We start from the raw sequence: 25,227 nt of genomic DNA on the forward strand, positions 1-25,227 counted from the left end.
TAGTTTTACTGGGAATAAAATGTGTCCCTTGTTGGTTAAAAATAAGAACTTTCACAAGAACGAGCGCTGGAAGAGAGGCAAAATAAAAGTATTCCATTTGGAAGCATGATGGCACAACAGCAGGCACAAGCTGGACCTTTTCTGTACCTCTTGTAATGCTATTCTAAAGACTCAATCAATATTTAAAAATTATCTCTATAAATTCATTTTTTAAAGATCATACGTTTGACAGCAACAAATTTATTAGAAAATATCAAATCCCAACATATATTACAGAATACCAATTCATCTTACAAGCATTTCTTCATTTTAGATTAAATATGCACATTCAAGAACTTCAAATAAAAATGATAAATGTATGTAGTCTGTGTGCAAGATTTTTATTCACTAAACTGGGTTTATCCAGTAGAAAGATTTGCTAGCAATGGGACATTTTGGTGTCCAATAAAGATCCCACTAAAGCATGGAAGGCAATCATAATGACATAATGAACACAACAATTAAAAATGAAATCCATAAGAGAATGAAACAATGAAAAAAATTAACTGAGCAGAGCTTCCATTAGTCATACAAATGCGAGCTAACAATTTCTGACCTTTAGAGGTTTTAGTATTATGGGGTGTTACTGGTAACTTTTTCAGAAAAGTTGTTTCTGTAACTCCAAGGGTACATACGAAGCAATACTGGTTTCAGACGGGGGGGACCATAGTTCAGGCAGAATATACATTTTGGGCTGATAAGATCCCAGACTCAATTTGGTACCTGCAGTTGGCAAGGCTTAAAAAGGACCTCTTGTACTGCTGAAAAGTTGTGACCAGTCAAAATAGATACAGACCAATACTAAAAGGCAGCTTTGTGTGCAGTTTAATATCCAGGAGGAGAATCTTGAAGTTCTGAAATCCAAGTGCCTTTTGAAATAACCACTTGGGTTTTTTTTTAAAAAGGCTCTTTATATGAATCAGTTGCAGTTCAACATTATCTTAAGCTGATACCTTTCATTCAAAGGATGCCACTACATTTTAACAGAAAGCAAAAAAGAATGTCCTCCATCTCAATCTGCAACCCTGCCAAAATGGATAAAAGATATTATTTATCTGTACTGCCAGTTTAGACAGACAGAGCAATATACTTATTAGGAGTGCTGGACCCAAGTTTGACTCCCCAGTCATGCCATGGAAGTTGGGTGACCTCGGGCCAGTCACATTCTCTCAGCTTTACCTTCCTCACAAGGCAGTTGTGAGGAGAAAAAGGAGGACAGGAGAATGATGTAAGCCAGTGTTTCCCAAATGGTGGGTCACCTAATGTCTGGGGCTGGGGCTGACCACCCCAGTCCTTGCTCTGAGGGCATCATCCACCTGGAGCCGGACCAGCTGGGATGATATAGCAGCTTCGGGGCTCCTCCCCAGCCAGCCGACCACTCAGAAAGGGACCAGGGCCGGAGCCGCAGCTTGCGGCAGACACTGGTGACACAAGGGAGATCGGGGTGGAAGCGGCACCCTGAGGAGTCTCCCTGACACCACTGTATGCAGATAAGGCCCTGTGTGGGGCTGAGCTCGCCCCTGCTGAGCCAGCACAGGCAGATGTATGGCAGGGTGACATACAAATTTGTTTTATTTTACTAATAAATAGGCCATAAATTTTTTAGTGGGCCATGGAGGAGAGGTATTAAAATAACCGGGCCATGGGAAAAAAAGTTTTGGAAAAGCTGGTGTAAGCTGTTTCGGATTCCCCTTGGAAGAAACGCAAGGTAAAAACAAATTAAATAAATTCCCCTAATAAATATACCCAAGGCATATTAATGGAATTATACACAATGGTATCACACTTGAAATCAAAATGAAAAATGGAAGCTTTGCCCATGTACTACTGCATGGCTAATCAGTAAGCTCAACAGTGGACACATTCCCAATACCAAGAATGATATACAAATAAAAAACAACAGAATACTATAAAACATATAGCTTACTTTGTGCTTTTTCACAGAAGTTTATCTGAAAGCCTAAAGCAAAAAAGATAAGTTCTAGTTCATTTACTGGAAATTACAGATTTACAAAACCTTTAAAAATCACATTTAATGTTGATTTAAAAAAAATTCTGAAACACTGAATAAAGATTTTACATAGGCAGAATTTTAGCTTGCAGTACATAGAGAGGTTTCCAATGAGCTCAGCTTTCTTGACAATATTGAGGAAAAGTTACGAGTTGTAATGTCCAACGTACCAACAGAAGAAACTATGTATGTCCAAATCAGGTCAACTACAGATGTTAAGTGCTAGTTTATTGCTAATCTAAGACAAAATTTTAAGAACGAATGGTGATATTGCTAATCATGGTCTTATATGATACTTTCTGTGGCAAAAATACAGGTTTTCTATAGCTATATAAATAAAAGGATCCAGGGCTGCTGTGTCTTCCACAGTCCTTTTCAGTAGGCTGGTGGGATGACTCAGCAATTGAAGAGGAAGGGAGATTAAGTCTCACCCAAAGCCCTCTTCCCCAGCCGCAGGGCAGGAGCCTGGCCTGTCTACCTTGGCTTGCCCCAAACCTGCCTTTTAAAGGGATAGAATGGGATGGTTCAGTCTTGGGCTCACCCATCACCCCAAAGGAGGCAAAGAAGCTTAGCAGGGAGTTGGGAACAAAAAGGATTGGTCCTCCCCATCCCAGTGTTTTAACAGGCTACTACCCTGGCTGACCAGGGATGTATCCAGGGTGGGGCAAGCCAGAGCACATGTCCCAGGGTGGGGCAAGCCAGAGCACATGTCCCAGGAGCCACTTGCCTGAAGAGTGCCCTGGCCACCTCTTTGCGAGACAAGAAGTCTACCAACGCTAGCCACCATACCACCTCCTCCTCTGAGCTGCTCCCAGCCAGCCTTCACTACCTGAAACAGTTTGAGCTGCTGCCTTTCCAGGTCACCCACTTCTTCCCCAGGTTTGAAGGTACCCCACCTCACCAGGGGTCAGGTGTGCAGGTGAGAGATGAGGGCACTCACCATGGTGACATTGCAGGTGCTACATCAGCCCCGAAGGAGCAGTGCCAGAGAGTGTCAGCCAGGTCATGGCCCGTGCAATGGCAAAACACAGGGCCCACAGGCTATACTGTCACCCACTCGTCCAGCCGCCTCCATTTGTCACAGGATGCCACAGGCAGGCTGTGAGGTGAGTTGGTGCTGGCATCATGTCCACCTATGCCCTGGAGTTCATTATTAGCCTGGCTGCAGCAGTGTGGCTTCCCATCAGGTCCCTGCATTAGGCCCGCATTATTGGCTGCCCTCCTCTCCTCAGCCAACCAGCAACATCATCTCCAGAGAAAGTCCTGCAGAAACTCCAGCGTTGGAGTGTGAAGGCGGCCACTGCAGCCACCTCCACCATGAGCTCACTCATCACTCACCTGGATACCTGCTTAACAACATCTGTTTGTAAACTGTTCGTGTTACTCACTGCATGCATAATACAAGTCAGCTGCCAAGGTAAGCCCGCAATCAGGGCAATCAGGGATTCTAGTCAGGGCTCCAGGTTTCTGTGGCAAAGCTTTGGTAAGTGTTTTCACTGCATGCAACCAGTTTTTTCAAGGGACAGGCCCTGATAGCGGAGGGCAGAATGCTAACTTAAAAAAAAATTAAAATGCAGTCCCATCTGTAAACTGATATTGTCTTTCCCCATTGGAGCTGGTCTTGGGGGGGGGGGGGGGGGGCACAATTTCAATGCTTGCCCTAAGTGCAATTTTCTGAAGATATGCCACTGTGGTGGACTTAGACCTAAGACGGGCAAGTAAATGGCCTGTAACAGCTGTGGGCCAGTGGATGCAACTTACTCAAAGCATTGATTTCTCACTAGGCTGGGTGACAAGTATGGCCAACTCTGAGAACAGTATAGCTGTGCCTCCAACTCTGCTGGCTGCCCAGCTCTTTCCTCACCCCTCTTGATCAGGGCTTAGGTCCTAGAGGAACTGGAGGTGCTCTAGAGGGTTGGAAGGGCCAGCGCTGATCAGCTGGGCAACCCTGGAGAAGTTGGTAAGTGTGAGCATGGGGATACTAATCTTGGACACCAGTGTATTGGGGAGACTTCCCATGTTTATATTTGAACTAGAGGACGGGCACTAAATGCCTCTGGATGTGGATGTACAGTTCATCATTGTAATTAATTAAGATTTATTGTTCACATGGTCCAAGATAAATTACTTCAGATTCACAAAAGAACCACACACAGATGCAATTTAACTAATATAAAATATGTCAATTAAAATACTGTTATCTAATTTATTTTGAATAATTTATGCCACTTCGGATAACTGTGGGGACAAGCAAACTACTGTTCATAGCTTTGGCACCTACTGTCTTTCTACTAAAAGTTGTGTTTCACCATTCTCTGGCTTGCAAAATTTTTCAAGCACACTATCTAAGCTATTTAAATGAAAGCTGAAAATACTGAAATGATGAATCTGTGGCTAACACCAAATTACCTGCTTCCAACAGAATTACAAATACATGAAGTCACAGAATATATAATGTGCTCTTCATATGACTTCATATTGTACAAACTTAATTTTATAAAGTTTACCATGTTTGCCATTTGTAGTAGAACTGAGGTTAGAGTGGAATTACTGTGGACCAGCCAGTACTTTGTATACATCGCTAGGGTACTCAAACCAGGAATCTAGTTCTGTCTCTTGTTTCACTAGATCACACTGGGTGTCAAGGATACCAGCTAGCTAAGTAGTTAATAGAGTGTGTATCAGACCTTGTGCAAAATCATACATATAAAAATATGAACGGTATAAACAGTAAGTACCTGGGTGAAATTAACTAAATCGTGATTTAAATCATGACTCAGACTAGATTTAAATCATCATTTTCTATACTCTTTCACATCATCCTGCCATTATAGGTTTTCTCCTCCAGAGAGAAAATAACACGATAAAGCTAAGGCTATATTCATAAAGTTCCTAAGACTTGTAGAGTATTCTACTCAAAAAGTTTCACTTTCATTTTTACTATCTGCCCTACCCTCCTCATACTTAGCTTGTTGTGCAGCTCTATTCCACTCCAAACAAACTTCTATTCATTCAGCTTCTTGAAACTTAGCACTTAAGGGGTAAGGGGTTAATTCTGGACCAATGGGATTAAAGTATTTTCCTCAACTGTATATGTTTATTTTATTCGCTATCATGAAGAGGCATGTTATCTTTGCAGACACAAATTTACAGTTTTGAGAATTCCCAAACCAAGTACTGTGATCATATCTTCTAGAAAAAAAAACCTGCCCAAAATAATCTTACAGAACCAATGGCGTAGTGCCAAGGGGACGGGGGGGTGCGCAACGCATCGGGGGCACCCGCCACAGGGGCACGGCAGGGGCGGATGGGGGCATGGCAGGGGCGCAGTTCCCCCTCGCTCCGCCCCTGTACAGAAACCCTCCGGAAGAGCATGACATTATAAATAGATTAATGGACTTAATCTACCCAAAATTTTAAACATTGCATGAGTATACAGCCTCATGCCACATAATTAATAACTAATCCTTATTTCATAATGAATAACCTTTGAAGCGTCTTGTATCTTAAATAGAAAACTATCCAATTTAAATAAAAATCAGATTTTTAAAAAGAAAAATCATTCATTTTTTTTCCACCAATAGCCATTTCTGCTATTCCATGGAATCTTACTCTTCAAATTGCCTTTCTGAAACATAAGCAACACTTCATGTAGTCCATCTAGAGGTCTCTGGGAAGCTCAAAATCAGAATATGGTGGATCAGACTTTCCAGTTTAACTTTAGCATCCAATAGGCAGAGGAATGCTGTCTTTAATCATGAGTTTCAACTGAGTTTATCACAGCTGGTATTCAAAGATAGGGCTATCTTCCATTATTATTTGTGATGCAGTTTTGAGAAAGATAAAGTACAGTTAGCCAAGAATACTTTATTTAGGCATCAGTCCTGGCCGCTACCCCAGTGACAACATTGCCCATCTTAACTGAGTGCTTTGTTCTAACAGTTGACAGAGTAGTTTTGAATGAGACTTGGATTTAGCTAAACTCTACCCTTCTCTCCTGGTCTTCTCTTGCAGGGGATTTTAACTTAGAAAGATTTTAACTTAGAAACTGGCGGGTGGGGGAGGAGCTATTGACATATCTTTCTTCCAGCTCATTTTGAGTCCAGTAGCACCAACAAGGTTTTCAGGATGAGCTTTCAAGAAGCAAAGTTTCCGCCATCAAAACCTTTGGATTTGTCTCTCAAAAGCTTGTATGCTGAAGATCTTGTGGTTCTCTAAGGTCCTGCTAGACTCAAAACTAGCTCTTTTTCATAGCTCTTTTTCACGCGGATCAACATGGCTACCCTCTGAAACTATGGTCTTCCAGATGCCTAAAAACGTCCTTGAGAATAAGCATTTTTAGCTAGTCTTTCCTTCCTTCATGACAGTCAAGGCTTTGAAATGAGAGGAAATATATACTAATTTAAATCCTGTGACATAAAATCAAACACATATTATCTCTAACACTTGACAAAAAAGGTGCAATGCACTTTTAAAAATAAATAGTGAACTCTCCAGGCCAGACTGCTAATTGTTCATTTCTGAACAGACAGATAAAAATCTATTTCAAACTCTATGAAACATTAGTTAAAATATAGGTTCAGACATTGCTTCCCTAACTAGACAGCTTGAGAAGACCAAAAAAGTTCATGCAAACATTCAGTCTCAAACTGAAAACAAGGGATTTGGAATCATATGCAAATTTAAAGGAAAGAATCTACTCTTTGGCATTTGAAACAGCTTGGAAATACACTAAGCCTATTCACACATAACATGATTTGTTATCCAGTGCTAAAAAGCTACATACGCTGAAATTCAACTATATTTCCTTGAGGCAGAAAAGGACCAACAGTGAACAAATGACAAAGATATATACCAACTATTGCTATAACAGAGCCTTAGGCAAAGAAAGAAAAAGGTTAGTTGAATTCATTGGAGGGCAGGAAGAAACAATCAATAGTCTCACGGCACTGTAGCCAGTACCCTTGCAGAACACACTGCCCCATTTATTAAAGCTTTTAATATCTTCAGGAATCAATTGCTATTCCCATCTCTACAAAGGGAAGAAGCAAGGAGGTGGAAAGGTATTAGGTGGAATGGTCCAAGAGCTATGAGGATGCATTCATTAACCAAACAAATCCTGCCCAAGATGTTGATGTTTTAATAGATTTTAATAGATTGTGCCATCATATACCTCCAAAAGCTATAAGAGCAACGTCTATCGGCTGAATCTGGTTCTCCAACTCCCTTCTTTCTTAGACTCGGATGAGCTGGCCATGCTAATCTGTGCTTTTGTAACATCCGTTGGATTATTCTAACAAGCTCTACACTGGGTATTCCTGGAAGATCACTTGGAAACTGCAGACTGGTCCAGAATGCAACAGCATGATTATTGTCAGGGGCCAATCAATGGGAACATATGCTATCCATTTCGAAAGTTATACTGGCTTCATATTTGTTTCCAAGTTCAATGGAAAATGCTAGGTGTGATCTTTAAAGCCATTCATGGCCTGGGACCTAAATATACGAATGGCCATGTCCTCCCATTTGTTTTTGTGTGGTCAGGTCTTCAGACAGTGGCCTGATGGCTGTTCCTCCAGAGCCTTAGGTGAGGGGAGCCTCCTCCTTGGGGATCATCAGGAAGCACAGCAAAACTAGCTTATTTTTCAGGTTTTGGATAACAGTATGAACTGTGTACCCTTTTGGAAGGTGTAGGTATTTGATTTTAATTTGCAATATTTAAATTATTACTTGTATGCCACTTTGAGACAAGAGGAAAGGCAAAGTTAAATATTTTAATAAAATAATAAATAAACAAGGCTACTGAAAATATCTAAGATCCTGAAATGTTCATAACATTACAATCTCAGCCATGCAGATGTTCTCAACAATATTAACCTGAAGGTTCAGCCAGATTAAATAGCTTATTAAGGGTGTTTAAAAAACAGTTGGCCATCTAGAACATTATCTTTTTTTCAAGATAAGGAGTCCTGATATATTTCTAAGCATTAGGTGGAAATCATTGAATGTTCCCACAGACAGAAAGGTTTTCGTATATAGACTATGATGTTCTCCGCACTGCTCCTGCCAAATTCACTGCAGCTCAAAATCCCCCCCTCAAAAAATTACACTGCAGCTCAAATTGTGATTGGCTCAAGGTAACCCAGCAAGCTTTTATAGGAGATCACAGATTTGAACATGGACCTCCCAGTTCCTAGTTCAACCACTAAACCTCACTGGACGTTGGGAGGATAAAACAAAGGAGAGGAAAAAATGAAAGTTGCTTTTTGGGCCCTGCTGGGGAGAAAAGCAGGACACAAATGTATAAATAAGAAAACCTCTCCCTGCCCTGCAGATTGAGATTCTGGAGATGCTGTGAACTGAAAATCACACAGTAGAAGTAATAAAATCAATTGTTCCAAAGCTGCAGTGCCAACACTGAGAATGTCCTGGCGTGTGGTCTGGCAATGATAATTTTTAGTGGGGAGAATACATAATTCCACTAAGTAAGAACGACCAGATGCAATTATTTAAATAAGTAATTCATAGTTCTTCATCAGCACCATTCCTAGTTTCAGTATTACAAAACGTATCAATTTAACATTGTACTAAAAGTACTGCAAATTTTTAATGTCTAGACGCACCTGCAGAGTATACAATAACAAATGTTTTTTTCTAAATGGCTTCTGACACATTAAACTCTCTCTTTAAGCATTCTGAAAGAGAAGTTTTGACTGGCATAGTCACAGCCATGTAGTGGCATATTCGTTTCTCTCAAATACCTTCTCCTTCCTTATGAAATCAAAGACCCTGAGAAAAAGACCTCCCACATTCCACATTCTAATATACATCCACTCTGCTGTACTACCTTTATACTCTTAATGTGGCTAGGAATAAGATCCAGACCCTCTAATAAACAACTATGTCTCACAGTACTAACAGTACTCTTCAATTCCCAAAAGCTTCATATGTAATCTATATATATATATTCATTCATTCAGGTTCACACTCCTAACAGGCACACAAAAACACTGAGGAATATCTAACATGTGTTATCCTACCCTACCCACCCCAGGAAATTTGTTCATACTGAAAGACATTTGCAATCCTTTGCAACTCTAATGCATGCATTCTTCCTCACATACACCTTGTAAGTCATCCCACACAATATCCTGGAGGATGCCCAGCTTGTTCTACTTTTGCATTCACAACCCTTGTGCTTTACATATTAATTCCTCTTTCAAATGATCACACCCTGATGATTATCCTCCCCACACCCTGTCCTGTACTTATATCTCAGCATGACTCCCCAAACTGCTCTCTTCTCACAACTGGAAATCACCCACACAAGAACCTCTCTGACTGTTCTTTCTGCCATACTTTTCTCCAACTCATCCCACAGAAGTTTGGTGTATTTTCAAACATCCATAAGGATACACACCCCACCCCACATGCACATTTCTTCCTCTCCCCTATTATTCTCGCCCAAACCCTCCTTCCCCTCCAGTCTGCGTTTATGGACACACGAAGTTCTCTTCCTCGTCTCGTATTCCCACATACACGTCCGCCTATAGATTTCACACACGGTATATAATACTGTGCCAGTAAACTCGGGTATTCCCTGTTTTCCCGCTGCACTGACCCGACCGCCACCTCTACCCCGGGGCGCGCTCAAGGCCTCTCATCCTCGGGAAAGGCCTGGTCCTCCTTTGCCCAGCTCGGGCACTCCCGCCTCTCCCTGCAGCCAGGCTGGCGGCTCGACTAGGAAGAAGGCCGGGGGTTGAGCTTCTGCAGGGCCTAGAGCTTCTGCAGGGCCGCTCCGGGCCCGGTTGGCGCTCCCGGGGAGGGCTCCCTTACCCTGCATGCTGCTGACTGTCGTGTGCGCCGCCTGGGACCCGCCACCAGGGCCGGAGCCAGAGCCGGGACCCGGGCTGGGAGCCGCCATTGTGCAGCGCGCCACTCGCCAAGGGAGGGAGGGACGGATGGGTGGACGGACGGCGGGAGGGAGGGAGGGAGGCTGCAATGCAGCAGGAGCAGCGCAGCGGACCGGCCCCCTCCCCGTCCCGCTCGCCCGGCCGCCCGCCTCAGCCCCAGGCAGCTGGCGGGACACCCAGAGCCCCGACTCGGGACGACAGGCGCCAGCCTCCCTGGCACCTACGGACCCAAAGCACCGCCAGACCCCTGAAGCCGATGGGGCTCCGCTTTCCTCCGCCGTCCCCTCCCACTCTCACAGCGTAAAGATAACCCCGCCCCGGCAGTGGGCGGAACGGATGATGCCTCTGGCTCCTTCGCTCAGAAACACAAGCAGAGAGGGAGGAGGAGGACGACGAGGAGTGGAGCTCCCTGGCCGCAGCAGCCCGCCAAAGTTTCCTCCACCACAGCATTTGGCACGCGCACCCGGGCAAACAGAAAAGGGAACGCTCGGTTTGGGGCGGCAGGTTATCTATCCATCCCCTGAAATGGGGTACCTTTGGGCACGCGGCCCTGCACAGCAAGGCGCCTGCTCTGTAGGTAGACAGCTTGCCTCAAAATGATGGATATGCTGGTTGGAGCTGTGACATCCGAACCACAGCAAGTTGAGGAAGGTTGAAGCAGTTCACTTTTCAGGCTCATCGCCACAGTGGTACAGAAAGGGATCAGTGATTCTGGCATGCCCCTCCAATAGGCACTAAGGGTTGGTGTGAAATCTATGCCGACTCTTTCAAATGTAAATTTTCTGTGTAAAGAAAAGATAAAAAGGTGTGCATCCTATCAACTGTGAATTTTCAGCCATTGGCTAGAACAGAATGAGCAGCTAGCCTGATTTACAAAGCCTGCAGGGGAGGGAGTAAAATCATGGTGGAGGAAAGAGAGAAAGGGATTTAGGAATAAAGGGGTAAAAAATGTGTTGTAGCAGACTCAAGCGAAGAAAAGACAGAGAACAGGACAATGGTCCACAATAGTCCTGTCAAATATTTATTGCTGGGGAAATTATTTTTGACAGGACAGGAGATAATAAAGGATTTAGACCCAGAGGTAAGTGAACACAAGTCTTTGGCAAATATATGCTATCCCATATGAATCTTGTTCACACAGGAGGATTGTATTCTGCAGATGGAAAGTTGCTGGAAAAGGATCCCTTACCTGAGGGCAGTTCATGCATCATGCCACTGTTGCTCGATCTCTGTGTTCATTTAGAAATGAATTATAATCACAGCCTGATCCTATACATTATTATATTTGTAGTCCATCTTTCTTGCCAAGGGTTAAAACCGATTGCACAGTAAGTCAATGCAGTCAATCAAATGTGACATCTAATAAACAATGCAATAAGAATAGAGTTAAAACTATTTGAAACACTTCAAAAATCATTAGCTATGATATGTCAAACAATGCAGAAAATGGTATTACAAAAGTAGAAGGCAGTGCAGTAAGAGCAGGATAATACATACGGCAAACATAATATATAACTTACAGTGATGTAGTACAAACCTGTTCCGTTTGTAAAAGCTTCTTCTTGAAACATTTCATTATCATATAACCCTATTACCTTTATAAAAATGCCATAAGTAGCACTGGCATAGTGGTTAAGAACAGGTGCATTCTAATCTGGAGGAACCAGGTTTGATTCCCCGCTCTGCCGCCTGAGCTGTGGAGGCTTACCTGGGGAATTCAGATTAGCCTGTGCACTCCCACACACACCAGCTGGGTGACCTTGGGCTAGTCACAGCTTTTTGGAGCTCCCTCAGCCCCACCCACCTCACAGGGTGTTTGTTATGAGGGGGGAAGGGAAAGGAGATTGTAAACCCCTTTGAGTCTCCTACAGGAGAGAAAGGGGGGATATAAATCCAAACTCTTCTCCTTCTCTTGAACCATTCTGTTTTACATAATTTGTTTTATATAATACAGAATGACAAAAGAGTGGGAGCTCTTCCTCAGAAAGGCCATTCCACAAGATGGGAGGCACAAGAGATTAAGGAGAAGGGCAAGAAAATACGTGGTTGAGTTATTTCCAGATAACATCCACACTTAGAATTATTATCACAGGGAGGAACACTATGTGAATTGTCAGATTTTTGAAAAAAAAAGATTACAACATGGAAACATTTGATGAGAAGAATATATAAGATTCGTCTGAAAACAGAGACGGAACAGGTAAAGATATGCATGGTGAAATGGATGCAAGATCATAAAGAGTTAACTTTCAATAGCAGGAAACATTATGGACTAAAAGTATTAAACTTACTGGATGCCAAATGCTAATAGAGAATTGCTATTTAAAAATGTTTAGATGGTACATACCCTGTTTCTCTGAAAATAAGACATCCCCTGAGAATAAGACGTAGTAGAGGTTTTGCTGAAGTGCTCAATATAAAACATTCCCCAAAAGTAAGATGTAGCAAAGTTTTTGTTTGGAAGCATGCCCGTAGAACAGAACACCAGAGCATGCAGCTATGGAGTGGAAAAATAAGACATCCCCTGAAAATAAGACATAGCGCATCTTTGGGAGCAAAAATTAATATAAGACACTCTTATTTTCGGAGAAACACGGGTAACTGCTGACGTGATCAAGAAAATGATTAAACAAAGTGATGGTCTCTGCTGGAGATGTCATGAAAAGGTCAGGTCTTTTTCCATATTTGATAGACTTGTAAAAAAAATCTAGAAATACACATGAAAATGCAAAAAAAATTAAATTAAAATTTATTCTTACTGCTAAAACGATGTTACTGGGTATCTTACCAGAAGACCTTCCTAAGAAGCTCAATGACCTATGTTGGCACTTATTAACTGCAGCAAGAGTAATAATTGGATCTTGTTAGAAATCTGATAAAGATCTTAATACAGAACTTTGAGAAGATAAAATCAGAGAATGTGCTATAATGGTGAAATTAACAAACCTTGTAAATAAACAAACATGAATTTGATGAGAAATGGGAACTTTATTTCTTATTTGAAGCTGAATCAATTACCGTATGTACAAATAATAACTGAAAGATTATTAACTTGCTAATGATTAAGATATAAGATGTGAGCCACAACAGAAAATGCATGCATACAGGCGTTCAATTTGTAAATCGTCTTAAACAGTTTTTGTAACTGTGACTTGCACCCTGTAATTTTGTGACTTGTATCTCATTTGGTATCAGTTTAATAATTTTGAAAGAAAATGGAAAGGTTCATAACTAGAATCCAACTACTAAATTTCAAGCACAGAACTGCAGCAAGGACAAACAGTACAATCTTAAGGGCTCGCTGTATTGGCAGCCACACCATAGGGTCCCATCCAGGTGTTGTGTTGTCACAGACAGGGCAGGCATAACCAATCAGATAGGCATAACCAATCAGAGATAACCAATCAGACAGGCCCAGAGGTATAGTCCTTCACTTCTCACTGCCCAGGAACAGGAGGGGACATGGCCAGGAATGTTGGCTCCATGTCTGTGGGGTGCTCTCACACACACACACACACACACACACACACACACACACACACACACACACACACACACACACACACACACACACACACACACACACACACACACACACACACACACACACACACACACACACACACACACACACACACACACACACACACACACACACACACACACACACACACACACACACACACACACACACACACTCTAAAAGGGACCCCAATCCTGTCACAAATCCCTGAGCAGTTGACAGAGTTGGCAAGGGCTCCAGCAATCCCCCTTCCACCAAAATTGTAACAAAAAATCTCTCTATATAAAAATCTAACAGTGTGTTTGTCCCTGATGGTGTCCCTCAAAAGCTGCTGGACGGATCGCCCCCAAATTTTCACAGGACGTCCCTCCCCGTTGCTGGCAGGTACTCGGACCTTCAAACCGCCAAAAGTCCATACCTGAGCCAGGTAAAACGTCTTTTTCCTGGCGCACCAGGCCATGAAGCTGCCTCTGTTTAACTGTCACCCTTAGAATGTTCGTGCAGCATGTCTGTGGCCTGAGGGCTTAGAATGTTTGTGCAGATGGGCAGAGATGAGCATTGAAAACAGTAAATAGGTAATACTGTTAGGTAATACGAGTGGAAGTGAAACACATACACACTTTGCCGTGCGAGACGTCAGGTGGGGTCCCCCCCCCACACGCAGGTAACTTTCACTCTCTGTGCCTCACCCACTGCTACCACACAACACACATCCAGCTCATACTCACATACCTCACTCTGCCCTCCCTCACATCCAACCACCACTTACCCACTTCCTCACCCATATTCGCCACAGCTCTCTTTTACTAAAAGCGAGCTGGAGTTTGCCTTTTTCTTCTAAAAAAATCCACGGGGTGGGGGCAAACCAACACTACCGGCTCTGCTTCTTTTGCACATGGCCCTTTACGAACCCAGGGAGCTGACCTCGATCTGAGCGCCTCACAACCCTGCCTCTGCTGCCTGACTGGGATAGCCTCTTGCCCAAGTTCTGCCTTACCCAAGCCAGGGCTGTGTGCGTCAACCAGCCTCATGGACAGCGGGATTCGCATTCTGGACAGTTCTGTTGTGGAATGGAAAGGGTTACCTTATACTAAAAAAAACCAGCACCATATAACGATGTGCATTGAAAAGGGAAAGAGGGATTCCATTTGATCACCCCAAAAGGCTATGCTGGGGATCATTGGACCTGTATGGACATCTGTGTGGGTTGCGGACTGTGATGAGAAGGACAATTGCCACAGCAACGCGTGGCTGGGCCCGCTAGTAAATTAAATAAAAATAATAGGTTAGGGTTAAGGCAAGGGCAGGAGCTTAGGCTTGTCTTAGTGTTATGTGGAGTTCTAGGGCCCAGTCCGAGTATAGAGCTATGGTCAGTTTTAGGTTTCGGGTTTTTGTTACAATTCTGGAAACCATTTTACGGTTCAGTTTCAAGCAAGGGAAAGGATTAAGGCAAAATCCCGAAACCAGAAATTGACCATTGCCCTGTTCTCGGACTACACCCTAGAACTCAACGTAACATTAAGGCAAGTCTGAGCCCCAGCTCTTGCCTGAATCCTAACCCTAACTTATTATTTTTATTTAATTTTTTCAGTCATAAATTGTTCCCAAAATATTAACAAAAAATAAATTAAATAAAAATAATAGGTTAACCCTAACCCTAACTTCTTATTTTTATTTAGGCTTGTCTTAGTCTTAAATTGAGTTCTAGGGTGCAGTCCAAGAACAGGGCTATGGTCAGTTTCGGGTTTTTGTTACAACTTTCGGAACAATTTATGATGGAATAAATTAAATGAAAGTAATCAGTGAGGGTTAGGTTTAAGGCAAGGGCAGGGGCTCAGGCTTGCCTTAGTGTTATGTTGAGTTCCAAGGCGCAGTCCAATATTAGCACGATGGTTAGTTTTAGGTTTCAGGGTTTTTTTACAATTTTGGGAACAAATGACTAAATAAATTAAGTAAAAATAATAAATTAGGGTTAGGGTTAAGGCAAGGGCAGGGGATCAGGCTTGCCTTAGTTTACATTGAGTTCCAGGGCGCAGTCCAATATTAGCATGACGGTCAGTTTTAGGTTTTTGTTACAATTTTGGGAAGAATTTTATGATGGAGTAAATAAAATTAAAAATCATAAATTAGGGTTAGGGTTAAGGCAACGGTAGGGGCTCAGGCTTGCCTTAGTGTTACGTTGAGTTCCAGGGCGCAGTCCAATATTAGCACGATGGTCAGTTTTAGGTTTCGGGTTTTTTTTACAATTTTGGGAACAATTTTATGACTAAATAAATTAAATAAAAATCATAAATTAGGGTTAAGGCAAGGGCAGGGGCTCAGGCTTGCCGTAGTGTTATGTTGAGTTCCAGGGCACAGTCCAGTATTAGCACGATGGTCAGTTTTAGGTTTCGGGTTTTTGTTACTTTGTTGGGAACAATTTATGACTGAATAAATTAAATAAAAATAATAAATTAGGGTTGTAAAGCTGCTAGGCAGCGCAGTTGCCGTGGTGCGGAGGTGCTGACACGTAGGTCAGGATCTCAATAAAACCTTTTATTATTTCACTATACTCGCTGTGTTGGGTTCCGTTTCTGTTCCCCTGCACTGCCGAGCGCTGGTTGGTCTGGAGCTATTAAAAGTTACCAGGCAGCGCGGTAACAGTTAAAAAATGTTTGCTGTATTCTATACAAATTGAAACATCTTTAAGGGCAGTCTCATGTTATGTATTACAGCAGTCAAGACTAGATGTTGTATTAGTGTGGGTCAGCATGGTTAAGTTGGAAGAGTCTGGCTAAAATGAAAGTTAAAGTTAGAAGCAAGATGTAATGAAAAGAAGGAAACAGACATAATGTGTAGGTTCCATTGAACTATCATGGCTAATATTTAACTTTCAAGTTTTGTTTTCTTTTAAATCTCTGCTTAAAGTAATCTAACCTAATGGTCATCACTAACTTTTCTGGCAGTGAATTTCATAGCTGAAGTCAGAACACTTTTGATAACGTGCCCTGAATCTCATTTGACATTTTATTGTCCGTACAACCAATTTTAGCAAGGTGTCCCTGCAGTAGTTCTGAATTGGGGTTCCCAACCTCCTGGGAGTTCTCCAGGAATTACAACTGACTTCCAGACTACAGAGATTGGTTCTCCTAGAGCAAATGGCATCTTCAGAGGGCAAACTCTATGGTATACCATAGATTCTAGGTGAAATCCCACTCCACATTCCCCCCATTCACAGATCCGGCTCCCCAGTTTGTAGGAGTTTCCCAAGCAAAGATACTTCTCTGGTGACAAGTGGGCAGAAAGAAGCTCACCTCCCTTCTTCCGGCTACCAGGCTGTGGCTGTTAAGTCAGATTGATGGTGTACAAGATACCGAACAGAGGAAGCAAGCTAGCTACTGATAAATATGTGGGCGGAGATGTGGGCATTAGCATGGGTTAGTAGTTGGAATGGGTCAATGAACTTGAATGACTGGATCGGGCTGTTTTTTTGCCCTCCCTGAAACTTTCTCTAATTAAAAAAAACACACAGAGAAAAGAAACAGAAGCTATGTGTCTCCTTAAAGACTAACGTTAATTATGTATGCATTTTCTTGGGTTAGGAGCCCACTTCAGCAAATGGTTGAAGAATGTATCTAAGCGAAGGAACTTCAGTCCGCGAAAGTTTCTATCCCATAATAGATCAGTTAGTTGTTACCGAGGTGCCACACTAGGTTATTTGCGTGTGTGTTGGCTGCACACAGCTACTAACACAGCTTCGCCTTCTTTTCTGAGCTACATACTGCAAAATCCTATTGCCCTCTGCCTCTTCGTTCGGCATCGGGAGCATGAGCGGTGCAGGAGGCTTGCTAAATTGCCAGGGTGTGCCTGGGAGTCAGTAGTCCCTCCTCATTGCAGCCCCTCCGCTTCTCCTGCCGGGAGGGGGAAGGAGGCGGGCTCAGCACTGAGCCGAATGGGCAGGAAGAGGGCGATGGAGCTTCCCGCACATTCCTCTACTGGCGCCGATAAAGACCCACTTTCTGCGTCCCCGGGTGCTACTAGCAGGCTGTGGAGACTCAGCAACTTGGTCATGACTGTCTTCTTCGGGCTAGCTGCGGCCGTGCAGGTCGGGGGCCGCCCTGTGCTGGATATTGGTGAACATGAACTAGAACAGGACAAAGTCTGCAGGCAAAAGAGAAAAAAAAAACCTTGCATGCAGCGGAAGCAAAGTAGAGAGAGGACTTTGACGGGAGGGTCCTGGAAGCCAGGACAGGGCGGAGTAGGGAGGTGAAAGAGGAGTGAGCTGGCCTTGCCAGGCTATTGCTAACGGTAAAACAGAGAGAGGGGAGATTCAGGCGGTGGAAAGCTGGATGGTGGAGAAGGGTAAGATAGGGATCAGCATCTGGGAGCTCCTGTGACAAATGCAAGCTTCTGATGGCTGCTGCTTCCATTACCAGTTCAACCTACTGGCAATGAAGATGGGTTTGAAGAAGACTTTTGTGGCAAAGGAGCTTTACGGTAGGCATGGTGACTTGACCATTTGGGAAAACTAGTTGTTAAACTAAGGAGGAAATTGACTATGACAGAGGATGGGGTGGCAGAGAAGGAAAAGGATCTTTGTTCAAGTGCTAGAGCACCTCTTGCATGCAGAAGACCTCATGTTTGATTCTAGGCAGACACTTTCAGGTTACATGTGCAGACCACACCTTAATGGGACAGGGGCTTAGCTTGGGGGTAGACATCTTCTTTGCATGCAGAAGGTCGTGGGCTCAGTCTCTGCCATCTCCACTTCAAGGGCTGGATAGCAGCGGGTGAAAAAGTTGCTGCCAGTCTAAGTATAGACTAATGGTCTTCCATCCAGAGAAGGCAAGCTCATGTGTTTGCAGAAGGTGTCAGGTCTGTGGCTCATTGTTGTGGTATGAAACACTGTAGATGATGTGTATGGCAAAGGTATATGTGAAGATGGAAAGAAAGCTTGAGCACTTACTAGAACCGTGTTCTCTGATCATTTCATTTTTGGGAAGGTGTGTGTAAGATCATACTGTACACAGAGAGAGCACAGGGTTGATTGGTTCAAGACAGCAGTTTATTGATAAACTGCTTATAACATTTCCTAGCATTTCCAATGCATTCCAAATGCCTACATTAAACTTCAGTAGAATATTCCAAGCTGTATTTTCTGATTCTCTACCCAGATGTGTGAAGCAGAGGAATTCTAACCAATTTGCCAAATCTTTTTTGGCCTCTGAAGTAGTGTTTATTTCTAATATCTCCCATTGCTAGGGCTCTATTTTTTTTTTAATATACAGAACTGTCAGGTCTTTTTAAAGAAGAAATTGAAAACTCTCTAAACCAATGAACACAGTCCCTTTAAGGATATGGTTTCCCCCAATGTTTCCCTTAATTAAGTTGACTTGGACCAGAAGCTGCTTGTGACTGTGTCAGTGGATTTAGTCACTTCATTTAGTTGTATAGTACCTGTGATTAGGAAAAGAGAGAACATGGCTTTTTGACCCACTCACCCTGCCTCCTGTAACTAAGACATTTGTATAGATAGCAATTCCAGATGAGAGAAAATATGAATGTACCAATAAAAAATAATGTACCAATTACTCCACAAAATTAAATACAGTAATATGTGTGCAGTCTATACTTGCTTGATTGCATATGGGTGAAATCTATAAGCAATGAGCAGTCTGCTGGTAATTGGTAAAATAACCAGATGCAAAATTACCCCCCCCCCCCTTCTTTGTTTCAGATCAATGATCCTGATCCAGGACTTTGGATAGTGAGTATTAACTGAAAGTATTAACTGCAATGATGATAAACTTAACATTGGTAAACATGCTAAACCTAAAGCTCTGTTACCTCCTTGAAGCTCTTTTTTTAAATGTAATACTACCAAGAGGGATGTGGAATATATAGTGTAAGTATAATCCAATCTTGTGAGATCTTGGAAGTTAAGCAGGGCCGGTACCTGGATGCGAGAATACCAAGGAAGACTTTTCTGAGGAAGGCCATGATGAACCACCTCATTTAATCATTTGCCTTGACAACCCTTTGGGGTCACCATAACTGAGATGTGACTTGATGGCATTTTACTCACTGACGCACCCACGCACGCACACCTGAATCATCAGGCTGCATAATTCTATATTTACTTATGATTAGTGATAAACTGGGCAATTCTGTCAACAGGATCTTTTCTCTTGATAAATAGCTTTGTGATCAGAGGGCACTTAACATGAACAAATGAAGCTCCCTTTACTGCTATTCCTTTCTGTAAGTCAGTCACCAGTTTCTTTCTTCTATCTTCTGGTGGGGTTGTCTTGCTGATACCAGCTGTTGCTGATAGCTCCTTTTCTTTATTGTTATGGCAATCTAGCTAGGCTAGTTTAGCTTCTCTTTATTCTTGCCTTGATTTTCTACAAAGTACATTTTATTGTATCTTTCTCTCAGGTCGCCTATGCTGTGCCTGCCACACTCACGCTGGTTGTCAGTCTTAATCCACCAACTGCAGGTATACCGGTAATACTGATACCCTAAATAAATTCCCCGATTGTAGCTTCAGTAGGGTTAGACCTCAGGGGGGTTGCATTCATTTATCCTTATTTACATTAATGTTTATTACAGCTTTATTTCTGGTTAGAAGTGAAGAAAAACAATCCCCAACAGCTAATTTCCCACAATGGAAAACTGAACCACATTGTTATTACTGTTTAATATTCAGGTGATCTGCTAGGGGATACTTCATATTCACCTTCCAAAGGTATTACAATAATCTTCCAATAGGAGCACTTTATTCTTTTCTAGTTGCAACTCATTTTGTTCCAATTATTTTTATATTTTTCCACCTCATACTTATTATGTTCTGGCTTTTACACATTTCCACTTGGAACCTTTTAATTTTTGTTAACATCTGTTAACATCTATATATCTAATAGCGATGTGTGACCCTTCTACAGATACCTAAATCCATGGATCAGGACCACAGCGACGGTAAACAGATTATTCTGCAAATTTAGAGTTCTTCCTGGGTTTTCAGAAAAATCTAAAAACATAAAAAACTACATTGGGGGTTTTAATTCCCCCCATTCAGAAAGTAGCATAGTCTATGCCTTCAGACAGTTTTTGAACTGGTGGCGGCAGCCATCACAGGGATCAAATTCAGATCTGGCCACAGTAGGTGTCACAGCAGGGATCCACTCCAGGCTTGGTGGCAGCAGACACCAGGAGTGGCCCTGGGCTCCGAACAGCTCTTGGCATCCTCTACCACACAGCTGAGAGCAGAGCTTAAAGTGGGCAATGGGCCCTAGAGCTACAGTGGTGGTGGTGGTGGAGTGAAATGGGATTCCACCCTGCTTTCCCATAAGTCTTGCAGGCCTCCCACTTCACCTTTTCTAGTTGCAACTCATTTTATTCTAATTGTCTTCCTCCTCACAGTTGTAATGCTCTGACTTTTCTATATTTTCCACTTGACATAAAAGTTTTTTAAAAGCTGGTAGATTCACAGTGGTAACTTAACATCAGTTAACAATTATTTCTGTCTGTCCTACAATTCATGTTATTATCAAGTCTTTGGTGTAACACAACTGGAATTAAGGTGTCCTGGTAATTCTTGTTTTCCGCAGTGTAAAAGCATCCCCATGTATACTGTTGAGTTAATCTTTTTAGATATTCTTAACCTGTACACAGGCCACCACCCGTGGTGGCGAACCTTTGGCACTCCAGATGTTATGGACTACAATTCCCATCAGCCCCTGCCAGCATGGCGAATTGGCCGTGCTGGCAGGGGCTGATGGGAATTGTAGTCCATAACATCTGGAGTGCCAAAGGTTCGCCACCACGGGTAGCCCGACCTCATCACATCTTGGAAGCTGAGCAGCATTGGCCCTGGTTACTATTTGGTTGGGAAACTATCAAAGAAATCCAGAGTTGTGATGCAAAGGCAAGCAATGCAAACCACCTCTGAATGTATCGTGCCTTGAAAATGTCAGCTGTGACTAGACAGCAAACAAAAAGACCCTGCGTGAAGAATCTTTTTCTGCCTGATTAGATGGTTGAGGGTTTTTTGTTCTTTATTGAGGGTTTTTTGTTCTTTATTGTTAACAGAAAGCTACCGAAGAGATCATTAAAATAATTAGTCATTTCTGCACTTCATTGTCATTTATATCTATGTCTTACTACATTTCTTAGATAACATTGTATGGAGGAGTCTATCAGATGTTCACTCAGCTGCTTGTGTTGTTGGTTCTGCCATTTTGGGGTACTCGTTGTGGTCTAATGCCCAAAAGAACATCTTGCATGAAGAAGAAGGCAGGTAAGTCTTCTCTGCACAAATTCCACATTATTATGACAGATAAAAATCTCCTATCTCCAGCGGTGGTCTCTAGCATATTCTCAGTCATAAAATAATCTGTCCCACCTATTTTTAAAAACAATTACATTTCTAGCTCTTGTGAGGGCACAATAAGGACATGCCTATCAGACCATCCTGGGCACTGGAAGTCCATGGAACTCAGTAGGTCTACAAGAACATAACTCTGGTCTACAAGAACATAACTGCCCTGTATGTTGTGTGCCATAAAGAATCAGAAGGCATAAAGAAGGCAGAGGGAAAGCATAGCTTGCATTGACCTAATAGATGGTAAATATAAGTTGTAATATCAAAAGAATACAGCAAGAGCATTGTGCTGATTTTGTAGAACTCATTCCATAGGTTTTTAGTCTTTTTATCATTAGACAGTATAATTGATTTGTAAGTCTAACTTTTGGGGGTTTGTCTGTGATAAACAGAGAAACTGGAAAATAATAAAGGCTTTTAAAATACACAGTTGAGGGAGGATCTTCCCATCATGGAAAGTGCTATCAAGTTGCAGCCATTTTATGGCAGCTCTGTTTTCAAGGCAAGAGGTGGACAGAGGTGGTTTGTCATTGCCTGCCTCTGTGTAGAAATCCTTCACTTCCTTGGTGGTCTCCCACCCAAAAACTAACTCGGGCTGACTCTGCTTAAGCCTCCAAGATCTGACAACACTGGGCCATCCAAAAATGATAGGGGTTTGGCTTTCTGAGCCATTGGCAGTGTAACCCAATGCTGTTACTCCAGTGTAAGGCCATTGATTTCAATGGAGCAATTCTGCGCAGGTGTGCCCAGTTGGTTGTTTATCTGGGTATCTAAGAACACTGCCCTATGTTCATGTTGGTGGTGGATAGTTATTTGACAATTTTCAGAAATTGGTGTAATATTGTAGCTCATAGAGTTAGTATATAATCTCCTGACCATATGACAAGTATGGAATTAAAACATTTGAAATCCACTGTGAGGTACGTATGTCAAGATTCTTTATAGCTGCTGGATTTCTGTACTGTTTGAGGTCTAGGCTTAGATAGAAATTATAGCTTTTCAGAGTATTGGAAGAGTCATTGTTCAGAATGCATACATTCCATTTTGGTGTCCTGCCATGGTTCTTGGTCAGACTAATTTTGCAGGTTCCCATGATATTTCTAAGCTTTACCCTCAAAAAGTGAAAACATCTGCTGTCCTGCTACAGTATTTATTAGACACACACACCAAGTAAAAATCTTCTTTTGTAGCTTAGACCTGACATTTCTATCTAGTCCAATTAAATTTGTATTTTGTTACAAATTCTGTAGCATTGGGATGAGGGGGAAAACTGAAATTAACAAAACTGATCAAAGATCTATTATTCCCTTATCAAGGCCATTTCTCCACAGCGGCAGAAAATGGCTCTCCATCGGCATAATTCATGCCGGTGGAGCTTCAGGACTGCTTACATGGTAACCTGCGAGCACATAGAGCCACCCGCAGGTCGTCCCATTTACTTATCTCTCCTCCCTGCGCAGCTCTGGACGGCTGGAGGGAAATGCCCATGCTTCTCTCCGACCTCCGGGGATCGGAGGGTAGCATAGGTGTGTCCCTCCAGCTGTCCAGAGCTGCGCAGGGAGGAGAGGTAAGTAAACGGGAAGCCGAAGAGGCCAAAAGCGTTGCACCAGTGCACTTCACACTGCGCTGGCAGGAAGACGCCACTTTTGAAAAACTTTGCTCAGGGAGCGAGCTTCAAAAGCGGCATCTTTGCGCAGCTTGGGGGGCGCAAGCACAGTGCTGCTGCAACGCAGAAGTGCCAGCTATGCGAACAGTGCCCTAGGGACAGTGTTTTTACCGTCCCTAGGGCACTGTTTTCTGCCCATGCAGAAAAAGCCCAAGATTCCCATCTCTTCCATCGAGTTCGTACATCGAGTTACTGAGCTACCCATGTTCATAAGGGCTACTTCAACAGTTGGCAAGTACTTGGTCCCTTGGCTTCAGAGAAACCATCTTATTATCTTCATAGTAAATGGCTATATTTTTATTCATTGCTAAATATACTCACATATGGCTTGTTCTGTGAGCATGTACATGTATGACATACTCTTTTTTTAAATAGAGAATTATTTGGTCTGGTGATCGTTACAATCTGGATGAGTCTATGTCGTGGTTCAGCAAAGTGAGTCTTTTAACTTGTTTGTTTCAACTTATTCTTTATGATACATGACAGTGATGTGCTTATTTTAGCAACATATATTGCAGACTTCTCCCTCAAGGTGACTTTGGTTTTTGATGCCCTGCTATAGATGGGTCGTCTGCTTCTGCCCGAAGGTGTGGTTTTACACTCTACAAGGCAAGGTTTGGAGTCTTCCTCCAACATAATTGACTCTTCAATATCCAAGAAAGGATATTTTCTAGAAATTCATGCTAAACCTTTCCACATACACATAAGTGCATTTCTTGATCATTTACAATGATTATGTGAATATTTCTCCAATCCGACCAAGCTAACCAAAAGAAGGTTTGAGAGATACTGATGGCCTGCTTCTAACTATGGTTTCAATATCACATCTGATAGTGTGATGTCCTACATACTAATAGACTAGACTAGTGGTGGCGAACCTTTGGCACTCCAGATGTTATGAACTACAATTCCCATCAGCCCCTGCCAGCATGGCCAATTGGGAATTGTAGTCCATAACATCTGGAGTGCCAAAGGTTCGCAACCACGGGACTAGACAGACAGAAATAACTTGAGGTTTACTGATTTCTATTCTCAATTTTGCTGTCAAGTTATTTCAGATAAGGAAAATAAATACTTAATTGCATTCTGTCCACCTCTTAGGATTTCTGTTATTTGGACTTGATTTGCAGTTACTGAGCTACCAATGCTGGAACTGACTTTTCTTCCCTTCCAGAAATACCCTTGGTGGAGTTCGTCTATCTATTGCAGTTATTCTTTCGCTTTCCCCATTTATAATGTGGCTGTACATCTACGTGAATTCAGAGATACGGGCATCCTGGCCATCTCACTGCAAAACAGTTATTTAAGGTGGAAATGAGCCAGTACAGAGTTCTGTTACCTGTGAACAATTAATCAGTGATACCAATCAGCAGACCAAAATCACTTCGGTCCCATGTGCATTAAGACACATGGGCCAGGGTTATGTTAACCACAGTGTCTTGGTACCTGTGATTGGATCAAATTTGACAGAAAGGATATGCCTGTGCGAATTGATGGAGCCCAAAGATGGTTTGAACTTCCTGTAGTTCAAGGTGATTAATAGCCTTGAAGGATAACAATGATTGTAGTGCAGTATAAATAAATGTACTAATGACTGGACAAAAATGCCTCTGCAGAGTGCACCTGATAATATTTAACACATAATCCCCAAGGATGTGCCCCGATCTCATGCTAGCTGCAGCCTTTATTTACAAATCATTTATGAACTTGATT

The 25,227-nt window shown here is 42.5% G+C and overlaps 2 protein-coding genes across 3 annotated transcripts in view; one reads left to right on the forward strand and one right to left on the reverse strand.

Annotated features, from left to right (window-relative positions):
* Window positions 1–10,248, reverse strand: part of MAP2K4 (mitogen-activated protein kinase kinase 4) — a 66,450-nt gene extending 56,202 nt beyond the window's left edge. Inside the window, 1 exon segment of the mRNA XM_048488360.1 lies at window positions 9,887–10,248. Coding sequence (XP_048344317.1) covers window positions 9,887–9,974 — 88 coding nt within the window. The 5' untranslated portion in view covers window positions 9,975–10,248.
* Window positions 10,249–10,356: 108 nt separating this feature from the next.
* On the forward strand, window positions 10,357–25,113 carry TMEM220 (transmembrane protein 220). 2 transcript variants are annotated; one of them, XM_048488413.1, is made up of 6 exons: window positions 10,357–11,044; window positions 19,203–19,232; window positions 19,904–19,964; window positions 21,641–21,764; window positions 23,890–23,949; window positions 24,689–25,113. In XM_048488413.1, the coding sequence occupies exons 1-6, from the start codon at window positions 10,958–10,960 to the stop codon at window positions 24,819–24,821; spliced, it is 495 nt and encodes a 164-aa protein (XP_048344370.1). In that variant the 5' UTR covers window positions 10,357–10,957; the 3' UTR covers window positions 24,822–25,113. The 2 variants fall into 2 exon arrangements, with proteins under 2 accessions (XP_048344370.1, XP_048344369.1); XM_048488412.1 differs by lacking the exon at window positions 10,357–11,044 and adding an exon at window positions 17,407–17,570.
* Window positions 25,114–25,227: the final 114 nt, after the last annotated feature.

This window comes from Sphaerodactylus townsendi, linkage group LG03, assembly GCF_021028975.2.
Source record: "Sphaerodactylus townsendi isolate TG3544 linkage group LG03, MPM_Stown_v2.3, whole genome shotgun sequence".
Classification (NCBI taxonomy): Eukaryota; Metazoa; Chordata; class Lepidosauria; order Squamata; family Sphaerodactylidae; genus Sphaerodactylus; species Sphaerodactylus townsendi.